This window comes from Bubalus kerabau, chromosome 13 (assembly GCF_029407905.1).
Source record: "Bubalus kerabau isolate K-KA32 ecotype Philippines breed swamp buffalo chromosome 13, PCC_UOA_SB_1v2, whole genome shotgun sequence".
Lineage (NCBI taxonomy): Eukaryota > Metazoa > Chordata > Mammalia > Artiodactyla > Bovidae > Bubalus > Bubalus kerabau.
The window spans coordinates 65,873,660-65,885,899 of record NC_073636.1 but is presented as its reverse complement, the minus strand read 5'-3'; the positions used below and the strand labels follow the sequence as shown (position 1 = coordinate 65,885,899).

General features: G+C 46.4%; 1 protein-coding gene across 5 annotated transcripts in view; it reads right to left on the bottom strand.

Moving 5' to 3' along the window:
* The window catches only part of EPB41L1 (erythrocyte membrane protein band 4.1 like 1), a 135,589-nt gene that overhangs the window by 39,864 nt on the left and 83,485 nt on the right, over positions 1-12,240 (bottom strand). For all 5 annotated transcript variants that reach the window (XM_055544937.1, XM_055544933.1, XM_055544934.1 and 2 more), the window contains exons 4-7: positions 11,697-11,801; positions 10,885-10,927; positions 7,191-7,266; positions 1,758-1,976 (exon numbers count right to left, since the gene is read on the bottom strand). In XM_055544937.1, coding sequence (XP_055400912.1) covers positions 1,758-1,976; positions 7,191-7,266; positions 10,885-10,927; positions 11,697-11,801 — 443 coding nt within the window. The remainder of the gene's footprint in view (positions 1-1,757; positions 1,977-7,190; positions 7,267-10,884; positions 10,928-11,696; positions 11,802-12,240) is intronic.

The following is a 12,240-nucleotide window of genomic DNA, read 5'->3' as shown; positions in this document are numbered from 1 at the left end:
CCTGAAGAACAGGTGCACATTCTCCTTTCTGAAAAGAAGAGTTATGTAATTCACCACGCTCCTTCTTTGCTTTAGCTGCCAGGAAACTGCACGCTCTGCAGTTAGCCACGGCTAATATCTGTTGAGTACTATGTGCTGGTTACCGTTAACATGTTAACTTAAGATGTATTAACTCATGTGAATCCTCATAGCAAGCCCACAAGGTAGATATAACTATTCTCATTTGATAGATGAGGAAACTGTGGCATAGACAGCTTGAATAACTTGCCTAAGGGCCTACAGTTATTAAGTAGCAAAGTCAGAATCTGAATCCAGACAATGTGGCTTCATGGTTGTATTCCCAACCACTTTGCTTCCATCTGTCTTATATCCTCAGTTTCCTGTGTTCTGTCCACCTTGGGGAGCTGCTGCATGGATGCCTAGACACTAGAGGTCAGTCTGCTTAAGTCAAAAGAGCTGTTAAAGCTGAAGTGCTGGGGACTTCCCGCTAGTCCAGTGGCTAAGGCTCCATGCTCCCAAGGCAGGGGGCCCGAGTTCAATCCCTGGTCGGAAACTAGATCTCACATGTCTCAACTAAGGGGCTTCCTGGGTGGTGCTAGTGGTAAAGAACCTGCTTGCCAACACAGGAGACATAAAAGACACTGGTTGGATCCCTGGGTGGGAAAGATCCCCTGGAGGAGGGCATGGCAACCCACTCCGTATCCTTGTCCGGAAAATTTCATGGACAGGGGAGCCTGGCGGGCTGTCCATGGGGTTGCAAAGAGTCGGACATGATTGAGTGACTAACACTTTCGTATCATTTATTACACTGGGTTCCCCTAATAAGCCTGGACTTGGAGTCCAAAGTGCTTCCAGCTTAAAAGGACCATTTAATTCCATGGGACCCTCAGGGAGAGGGTATCACCCTCATGGCAGGGATTTGGAAATGGGGGGTACATTTCCGTTATTACAAAGACTGAGGGGGTGTTATGGGCATTTAGGGCCTGGGGTCCAGGGATGCCAAACATCTCATACAGTGAATTCTCCTACTCTAATACCAGCAATTGAGAAACACTGATAATCTATGTCCTTACAAATACAGGTGGGAAAAAAATTTTTTTTAATATAGGTGGAAAATGGGGCAGATAGGTTAATTAGCCAGCCCACCATCACCCAACTAGTTAACTACCTTCTAACTCCTGGAACAAGGTGTCTTCCACTGCACAATCAATGACTCAACTCCTCAAATCACAGAGCAACAATTACAAGCAGTGAGTCTCTAATACATGCCATTTAGCACCCCTAGGACCCTATAACATAGATTTTATTAGTGCCCACTGAATAGATGAGGAAACTGAAGCATGGGGAAGTGAAACAACCAGCCCAAGATGCCCTAGTTAGAAAGTGGCAGAGCCAAAAGTGAACCTGATTGTCTGGCTTTAGAATGTAAACTTGACTTTTATGCTAAGATGAAGACATCAGGACACTTACCCAGGGACACATCATAGTTATTACTGTGTTATCTCCAACTGGCCGATCAAGAGACCGATTCTCAGAGGCCAAGGACAGGGAATTATCGCACCCATACAGAAGTCATTTAAGGTCACATAGTGAGTTACCATCATTCCCCTCTGATGAGATCATCTGCTCTCAGACACACTTCACGTTAGCGGCAGAACCAGGTGGGGTTCTTACAGCACAGCCTCTAGGGTCTAGCCAGGAAGGTTCTGGCCAACGGGCCGAGGAGCCAGGGGAGGCCTGGGTGGAGGTCCTCTCACCTGTATGTCTTGTGCAGTTCCATGATCCGTTCTTCCAGCTCCCGAGTCTGGTTCGGGGCGAAGCGGAGCTCGCTGACGTAGTTGCCCACGTGCTCCTCCGCATCATAGTCGCCCAGCTCAGCCTGCACGGCGTAGGAGCCCAGCAGGGCGTGCGTGACGAAGGAGCAGGGCAGGCGGCCTGTGATGATGTCCGCCCGCAGCTGCAGGCACAGGTAGTATCTGGAGATAGGGGAGAGCGGGCATGGGCACGGGGGGGCCCACTCCCTCCCGAGACGCCCCCAACCACAGCTTCCGGTGGATCCATCAGCTCCAAACTAATCGATGCTCAGCACAGAGTGGAATATTCCCAGACATGCCATGTGTTAATACTGGCAGGTCGTGTGTTAATACTCTGGGTGTATCTTAGAAGATGGTTATGTAACATTTCATGAAATGTTAAGCATTTTTGTTCATTTCTAAGTTTGATGGATTTTTCCTACGATGGGAACATTTTCAATTTCGAACTCATTTTCAAGCTAAATTAGGACTGCCTTGCTGGTTTAGCCATTTTTTAAAAATGTGATGCATTTTCAATTATACAATTAATATACACTTATGGTGGGAAAAAACGTAAACTTTAGAGGTAATTCTAAATTTCCTCTTTATATTCATCCTCAGTCCTAATCCCCTCCCCCAGAGGTTACTCCTGTTATCCCTGTGGTGTTTAGACCTTTTTCCTCCATGGACATCTAGAAATGTTTGTAATTTTCACATGATCGTCTTCTTAAATTCAGAAAAAGTATTTGATAAAGTTCAACATCCATTCATGATAAAAAAAAAATCCTAAGAAAGTGGGTATAGAGGGAACATATCTCAACATAATAAAGGTTATTTATGACAAACCCACAGCCAATATGATATTCAATGCTGAAAAGCTGAAAGCCTTCCCACTAAAATCTGGAACAAGCACAGATGCCCACCTCACCAATTCTATTCAACATAATATTGAATAGAAGTTCTAACCACAGCAATCAGATAAGAAAAAGAAATAAAATGTATCCAAATTGGTAGGGAAAAGATAAAACTGTCATTATATGCAGATGACATGATACTATATATAGAAAATCCTAAAGACTCCTCATAAAAACTACTAAAACTGATAAATGAATTCAGCAAGGTAGCAAAATACAAGATTAACATACAGAAATTGGTTGCATTTCTTTACACTTTAACAATGAAATATCAGAAAAGGAATGTAAAAAACCAAATCCCCTTTAGAATCTGCATCCAAAAAAAAAAAAAAAATCAACAAGAATAAACCTGGTCAGAGAGGTAAAAGACTTATATGTTGAAACTATAAAACATTAATAAAAGAAATCAGAGATGATTCAAAGAAATGGAAAGACATCTCATACTCACAATTAGAAGAATGAACATTGTTAAAATGGCCATACTAGCCAAACCAATCTAAATATTTAATTCAATTCCTATCAAATTACCTGTGACATTTTTCACAGAACTAGAATAAATAATCCTATAATTTGCAAGATCCAGAATTGCCAAATCCTGAGGAAAAAGAACAAAGCAGGAGGTATAACCCTCCCCAGACTTCAGACAATACACAAAGCTACAGTAATCAAAACAGCATGATATTGGCACAGAAAAAGACATATGGATCAACAGAACAGACTAGAGAGACCAGAACTAAACCCACATACCTATATGGTCAATTAATCTTTGACAAAGGAGGCAAGAAAATACAGTGGGGAAAAGACAGTCTCTTCAGCAAGTGGTGTTGGGAAAGCTGGACAGCCACATGTATCAATGAAATTGGAACATGCCCTCACAACATACACAAAAATAAACTCAAAATGGCTTAAAGACTTAAATATAAGAAATGACACTGTAAAATTCCTAGAAAAGAACATAGGCAAGACATTCTCAGACATAAATCATACCAATGTTTTCCTAGGTCAATCTCCCATGGCAATAGAAAAACAAAACTAAACAAATGGGACTTAATCAAGTTTATAAGCTTTTGCACAGCAAAGGAAACCATCAACAAAACAAAAAGACAATCTATGGACTGGGAGAGAATATTTGCAAATGATGCCACCAACAGGGGCTTAATCTCCAAAATATACAAACAGCTCATATAACCTAGTTAAAAAAAAAACCCAATCAAAACATGGGCAGAAGACCTAAATAGACATTTCTCCAAAGAAGACATATAGATGGCCAATAGGCGCATGAAAAGATGCTCATCGTCACTAAATATTAGGGAAATGCAAATCAAAACTACAATGAGGTACCACCTCACACTAGTCAGAATGACCATCATTAAAAAGTCTACAAATAACAAATACTAGAGAGGGTGTGAAGAAAAGGGATCCCTCCTAGACTGTTGTTGGGAAAGTGAATTGGTGCAGCCACTATGGAAAACAGTATGGTGCTTCCTCTAAAAATTAAAAATAGAGTTGCCATATGATCTAGCAATCCCACTTCAGGGCATATATTCAGAAAAAATATAATTCAAAAAGATGCATGCACTCCTATGTTCAAAGCCAACACTACTCACAGTAGCCAAGACATGGAAACAACCTAAATACCCCCCAGCAGATGAGCGGATGAAGAAGATGTGGTGTATTGGGCTGGCCAAAACGTTCATTTGGGTTTTTCCACAGGACATTACAGAAAAGCCCAAATGAACTTTTTGGCCAACCAAATACAATGGAATACTACTCAGCCATAAAAAAGAATGAAATAATGCTATTTGCAGCAACATGGAAGGATCTAGAGAGTATCATACTAAGTAAAGTAAGTCAGAAAGAGAAAGACATACCGCATGATAACACTTCTATGTGGAATCTAAAATATGGCACAAATGAACTTATCTGCAAAACAGAAAGAGACTCACAGACAGAGAACAGACTTGGTTGCCAAAGGGGAGGGGTGGTACCGGAGGAACGGAGTGGGAGCTGCAGATTCGCGGGTGCCAACTATGATTAATACACACCGAATAGAAAGACAACAAGGTCCTACTGGATAGCAAGGGGAACTATTACCTGTAATAAACCGTAATGGAAAAGAACACGTAAAAGAAAATACATGTGTGTGTGTGCATATAACTGAATTACTTTGCTGTACAGCAAAAATTAACACAACATTGTAAAGAAACTATACTTCAATAAAATAAAGTTTTAAAAAATGCACGTGGTTTCGATTAATGGGGAGTTTTTAGCAGGTAAATCTAGCAAATGCAACATCTGACTGTGCAGCTCACTTGCTTCTCACACTCAGCTGGGTGCCTTAGAGCCCTTCCCATGTCAGCACGTGCGACTTGATTTTATTCATTTTAACTTCTGTACCATAATCCACCATCCGGAAAAACCTGTTTGCCGATGTAGTCTCAGAACTTTTTAATTTGGCTACAGCTCTAAGTAAATTGTCAAAAACCAAACTGGCTCAGAAGAGACATTTCCAACCACTTTTATAACTTTCAAGACTTTTTATAACTTTCATGCACACTTGGATGATTTTACCATTTTTAGAACAATTTCAAACAAATTTTTTATTGCTTTTTAAGTTACTGTGTATTTTTTTTAATGTTCCAGTTCATTCTCAGCCTGCAGTACCTCCCTGACCACTTTGCCATGTCTCACCCTTTTTTTTTTCAATTACTTGTATCTTTTAAGTGACTTTTATTTTTAAGTAGTTTGTACTGCTCTGTGACATTATCTTGCAGTCAGAAGCTCTGGCAAAAAGTACATGCAGCCTCAGTGTATGCTCAGAGGCAAGGCTGAGGTTCAGAATCAGCAGCAGCTCAAACATCACAGGCACCGGGGGTGGGCTTATGGGCATTTCATTCAAAAGTCTCCAAATTCAGAAATCATTGCCAAGTACACAGACTTGTCTTTCATCCCAGTCACTTTGTCATTTTGACCAGTTTATTTGGGGTTTAAATATTTTTTGCTAAACAGCTGCCACAGGGACTTCCTTGGTAGTCCGCTGGTTTCCACTGCAGGGCGTACAGGTTTGATCCCTGGTTGGGGAACTAAGATTCTGCATGCCACACAGTGCGCCAAGAAATAAACACCTAAATAGTTGCTACTACCAACCCCATTCCCTGAGGCCATCCATACTGGGCAGGGCTAACTTCTTTCCTGGTGTCCCAATGTCCAGGAACAAAGAGGGGAGGCACCAGTGGGCAAGACCAAGAAGGGTGGGGGTTGTCTTGGTCTAAAGCTCTCAGCCCTTTCAGGAATGAAGTTTAGACCCTGCTGCTGCCACCCTGGCCCCAAGCTGACCTCAGGAATTAGAGCAGGGCTAATGAGGCCAAGGCCTCAGATTTGATCTATTCCAGGAACATCTGTTTTATCTCCCAAGACCAGAGTCAGTATTTGACCTTGGCTGATTGCTTGGCAAGTGGCAGAGATTAGAGAGGGACCCAGTGGGAGACAGGGACTGGCTTAGTAGCTCCAAACCACATCCTATTTGTGGTAGGCGTGACACAGCCCCAGGATATCAAGAAGTAAGACTATCTCTTTGGAAGGGGCTTAGATAAAGAGATGGAGGAGGAAATGGCAACTCACTCCAGTATTCTTGCCTGGAGAATTCCATGGACAGAGGAGCTTGGCAGGCTACAGTCCATGGCATCGCAAAGAGTCGGACATGACTGAAGCAACTAACACACTTAGATAAAGAGAAAGTGCTCTCCCTGTTTTGGGTTCCAGAGGCAGGCTGAGCCCCATGAGGGATGCTTCACACCCTCTTCTAATCCTCAAGCCTTCTTATCTACTGGCCCTGAGGCACAAGGCCTGCATCCACAATCCAAATTCACTCCAGCAGCCTGGGCTTGCCTCCCTGGGGATGTCACACGCCCCATTTGACTCCCATACTTCAGACGTGTGCGTGTGCAGAGTAACACACAGGACCAAACTCCCACTTTCAAAGGCATCTGTGTTCTAATCCCTCCTTATCCCCATAGTCAAAACCGGGTGGTCCACCCAGCCCATCAGCCTTCAGATGTGTCTGGCTTATCCTACCCAGAGATGGCCCACACCATATGCTTTGAAAGTTTCAATGAGTCACCAGCATTTTAAAATTGTGGCTTTTACTCTCAAATCTAGCTTTCCTCCAACAATAGGGCCTGATGCCCATGTGATTGCCGAGGGGAATAGGGACCGTTTTAGGTGGGCTCTGTCCTCTTGAACTCCCACTGAGCCCCTCTGCACCCTATGACACCTCCCCCTCCGAAGTCAAGGATTCACTGCATAGACCACTGTGCTTGTATCACTCTCTCTTGCACTGAGTCGGATTCCCTTGTTGATGCTGTCTGCATGGCCTCAGTGGGCATCTGGGTTTGCACTCCGCACTGTGTACCCATATTCCATCTCGTGTCTCCCAGGGCCCTGTGTCCATCCCCCTCCAGCACCGCCCCTCCCCAGCCCTCACCTTGTGATGTCTTCTGTCAGCTGGGCAGGGTCAGGAGGGTAGAACTTGACTGTGAAGGCAAAATTCCAGGGGCTGCCTGAGAGGAGCAGGTGGGAGAAAAGATCAGAGAGGCCCCATCTTCCCAGTGGGTGGCCCAGATGTACCATCTCATGGGCAATTTTTCAAAGTTTTCCCGTAACTGCAATCTTAGGACAAACCCATAAGAAAGCCTGGAACATTATTCCCACTTGACAGACGAGGAGACTGAAGCCCAGATTAAAAAACTTGTGAACTAGCAGTGGGAAGGAAGGTAGAAAGAAAGAAAACCAATGGTACGTGCTAGACATGCTGTTAAATACTTTACAAACATCACTTCATTAAACCTCACAACAGCCCATTAAACAAGTCCTACGATCACCCCATTGTGTAAATGAGGATGGTGAGGCCCAGGTAGCAAAATGGCCAGTCAGTCCAAGGTCACCAGCTAGGAAGTGGCAATGCTAAGGTTCAGACCCACCCTGGCCACCTGGCTTCAGAGCCCACTCTCCTCTACACCAAAGTCCTGTGCCCAGGACATTAATGGGACGATAGCTAATCTAGAAAGTACCACATTAAACAGGTTTCCTCACTTTGGGTTTCTCAGAGCTCTCACTCTGCTACTGTGCCTTGCACCTCTTAAAGGGGGGACATGCATTCAGGAGTTTCCAAAGCGCATTTGACCTGCTGCATCCATTTGTCACAGGGCCTCCTCCCATATTAATGTTTCTCAGAACAGACTTTGCAAAACTCTGTCCTATCTGATGTTGACTCCATCTCAAATGGATTATAAACAAGACTGAAAGGCAAATATAATGGGCTAAAAGTAACAAAAAACATTTCACTGGGATAAATGTTAACCTCCACATTTAGCTGCGAAAAATCAATGGTACACATTTAAAAAGTAAAGAAAAATAAAGGCTGAGGTTTTAGCTGGAGGAAAGCTCTGCGAGCCAAGAAAAGGGATGACCACTTAAGAAGCAGGGGTGGGAAGGGAGGAGGCCTTGATGAAAGGCCATAGTCCAGGACAATGGTCAGACGGCCCCAGTGGAGTATTTGGGGCTCCAAGTTCTAAAAGAACCCCCAACAGGGACTTCCTCAGTGGTCCACTGGCTAAGATTTCATGCTCCCAATGCAGGGGGCCCAGGTTCAATCCCTGGTTAGGGAACTAGATCCCACATGCTGTAACTAAGAGTTCTCATGCAACAATGAAGATCAAAGATTCTGTATGCCACAACTAACACTTGGCATGCCAAAATAAATGAATATTTTTTTAATTAATTAATTCAGCTTTTAAAAAAAGGACCCCTGACAAAGTGAGAAAGCAAGGCGCATCCAGGACATGGCCATGGCCAGGAAGGGCTGGTGACCACACCTTCACTACCATCCTGTCCCTGTGGTCATCACCGTCTTCATAGCTGTCGTGTCTCCCAAACTTACTAAGTGCTGGTTGCTTAGCTTGCTAAGAACTTTCTATGTGTTTTTTTGGAATTTAATCTTTATAATGATCCTGAGGTACACTTTTCTTTTAATAGATGAAGATTTTGAGAGGTTAAGTCATCCTCCCAGGATCACCCAGCCAGTCAGTGGTAGAAAACAAGTCTAGCCTCTGATCCCAAGACCCCACAGCTTAGGTTCCTGACCACAGCTGACTCCTCAAGGGGAAACAATTCCTGCCTCAAGAACAATAATGGAGGAGTTCCCTGGTGGCCTATGGTTAGGATTCCGGGCTTTCACTGGGTTCAATTCCTGCCCAGGAAGCTAAGCTCCTGCAAGCGATGCAGTGCAGCCAAAAAAAAGAGAGAAAGAGAAAAAATAATGGCAATAATTAACAATAATAATAATAATGGCTAAAACAAACTGGGTGTTACTGTGTGCAAGCACGTTCTAGGTATTAAACACCTAATAACTCATTTAATCCTCACAAGAACCCTAACTATAAGGGTGACCCGCACTTTATAAATGATGAAGTAGAGAACAATTAACTAACACAAGAAGTAGTGATGGAGTCAGGATTCAAATCCAGGCAGTCTGATCCATGTCTGCCCTTTTAACCATCACACCAGATTGCCTCCTACTTTGTGAAGAACCTACTCTGTGCTGGCTGTTGTCCACACTCACTTCATAGAAACTTCATCACCACCTAGCGAGGCAGGAATCATTAACCCACTTGCTAGGGAGATGCAGGAATCCGGAGAGGTAGAGGAATCGCCCCCAGTGCCCTGAGTGATGGGCACTGAGATTCAGGAGGAAATATACCAAACTCTGAAGGCCAGGACATCAGAACTCAGGTGCCAGCTTCAGAAGGCTGGGGCTGTCACAAATCAAGAAAGGGGACAGGGAATTCCCAGGTGGTCCAGTGGTTAAGATTCTGCACCCTACTGCTGAGGGCCCGGGCTCATTTCCTGGTTGGGGAAGATTCCACAAGCCACATGATGGGGAGGGTAGAGTAGGGGATAAACAAATTGTTCCACGGAGCCCTGGAAGACAGAACTGGGATGACTGAGTAGAAACTGGGGAAAGGAACAGGGACTGAAGGAGGCAGCTCTGCTTCGCAATAACTTGAGGAGACCCGACTCCCTGCCCTGGGAGGGAGCTGAGACCCAAAGATTCTATCAGCAGCTTCGCGTTTCAAAAGTCCTGGTCCATCTCAAATACTCTCAGCCACCGGCATGTGTTCTGACCCTCTCAGGCATGAGAGGCAGGCTTCCCGGCGGGGCTGACATTTCTGCGGAGAGCCTGAAGGCCAGGCCTGGGACCCTGCTGGCCCCAGAGGAGAGGGCTCTATCTGCGAGCCTGCCTCTTTGTCTCCAACTGACAGGAGGCTACAGGAAGAATCCTCAAGCCCCCTCCTGCATAGTCAGCTGGCATCCCTAGACCCAGCTGCCTGCTGTCATGGCAACAGGCTCGGCTATAGCCTTCCAGCCAGGGGACCAGGGAGCCCAAGCACAGCCAAGGGGGCGGAGCCCCTGGTGGAGGCATCTCTGCCTCCAGGCTCCAAGTCCCCACCTACTGCATGTCCCCCTGGCTGAGGCCACCTACCTCTCCCTTCTGCCATTTGAAGGCTTCCCTGTCCCTCCCAATATGCCTTGCTTTCCCCTCTGGGCCAGAAAAGACAGGTTGTTGGCCTGCTCATCTGTCTTTGCTCCAGGCCTTGAAAAGAGTGCAGGATGGTATTGGGAGGCCAGGGCTGGAGACCTGGCGTGGCCAATACCTCACTCTGTGATCTTTAACTGCCTTTTTCAGGGCCTCAGTTACTAATTATTAAATACAGGACACGTTCACCACCGATCAGTTGGCAGCAGCCTAGAGTGCAGTGCAGACAAGGATTCTGAGTCAAAGGTCACTGATCAGCCAAGACAACACTGGCCCCGCACAGGAGGGTGGCTGTTCTGAGGGCCATTGGTTTGCCCCCTTGTCTTGGATGACTCTGTAAGTCCCTTCTGGGCTTGCAGATCTGGGCTGCCTAGGGCTGACATCCTGAATACTCCTCCACTAACATGCTAAGTGACTCCAGACAGTCATTCCTCTCATCCAGGCTTCAGGCTCCTCGTCTCTACAATAATACCCTGCCTTCCCTAAGATCTGCCACGCTGAGCAAATGAACTCATGGGTCTGAATGCATTTCCCCAAGGAGGATGGAGTCCCCACCACGTTCCCACCAAGGCAGGTCACTCACTCCGGATCTGCTTCTTGATTTCCTTGGAGGGGTCCAGCCAGTTCTGCAGGAGAAGACAAGAGGTCCTTAGAGGGAGCTGGGAGAGGGGACGTGGGTAGGGTGAGGAGACAGAAATATCCTGAAGTGCCCTGCAGACAGCGCCCCAGCAGGGAACAGCCTTCCCTGGGTGAGCAGTCTGGGTCATTTCCCTTGGGACTGGGAGGTGAGGGAATGAGGCCTGGCTTCAGGCAGGACTGGGGCCCTGGGGCCCTGGGCCTGGCATTGCCCTGAGGCAGCAAGGTGAACAGATAATGCAGCTGGCATGGGTGCGAGCGTCCCAAGGGTGGGGAGGAGGCACCAGGGTTATTTCCCCAGGAAGCCACGTCATGGCTCTCCAGATACTCATCTGGGGCTGACCTGCAGGTCCCAAGGAAGGACCAGCACACAGGGGAGACAAAGAACTGAGGATAGACAGGGATGGATGAATCCTGGGGTTGCGCAAACAGGAGGTGCCTAGTGGGGACTTCCTTGGCAGTCCAGTGGTTAAGAGGTCACCTTCCAATGCAGGCATGCGGGTTAGATCCCTGATAGGGGATTTAAAATCCCACATGCCCCGCAGCCAAAAAACCAAAACATAAAACAGAAGCAGTATTGAAACAAATTCAATAAAGACTTTAAAAATGGTTCTACATCCCCCCAAAAAAGACAAGGTGCCTAATGAAGGTCTGAGGATTGATGGAAGCCATAGGATGCAGCCAGGCCAATGGAGGCTTAAGAGAAGACGTGTCCCCGCAGCAGACCTTCCAGCCAACTCCGCTCCCCAGCCCAGGTACCTTCTGACTGTCGGCATCACAGAAGGTCAGGCCAAAGTAGTCCTTCTCCAAGAGGTTGAGGTGCTCACAGACCAGGTCAAACAGCACCTGGCCCCGGCCGTGTTTCTAGAGAGAGAAGCAGAGATGCCATGAGGCTGGAACACACGTCAGGGTGGGGCGGGGAGGTGCCCCAGGCTCCACCAGGATGACATGAAAACCCCTAAGAGGCTTCCAGCATCTGGGGAGGATCTCAGAGCTCCTGTCTCCCACCGGGCTCTGCTCACCAAGTCCAAAGGGACCCTGGGGGAACACTAATCCCAGCCCATCCACTGCCTTTGTCCAAGCCCTCCTGGGGTCCTCCTAGCACTTAATCTTCTTGGGGGGAAGCCGGAGTGGGGTCAGGGTGTGACTGACTTCTCCTTCCTGCACAGTGAGTAAGAGAAACAGTCTAAGTTGGATCCAAGGAGGAGAAAACCAAAAATCTGAACTTTGGATGTGAGAGGAAGAGACAAGTTGCCTGACAGGTCACGGCTGTGGGCAGGGGAGGAGGGGAGGGCCTGGGACT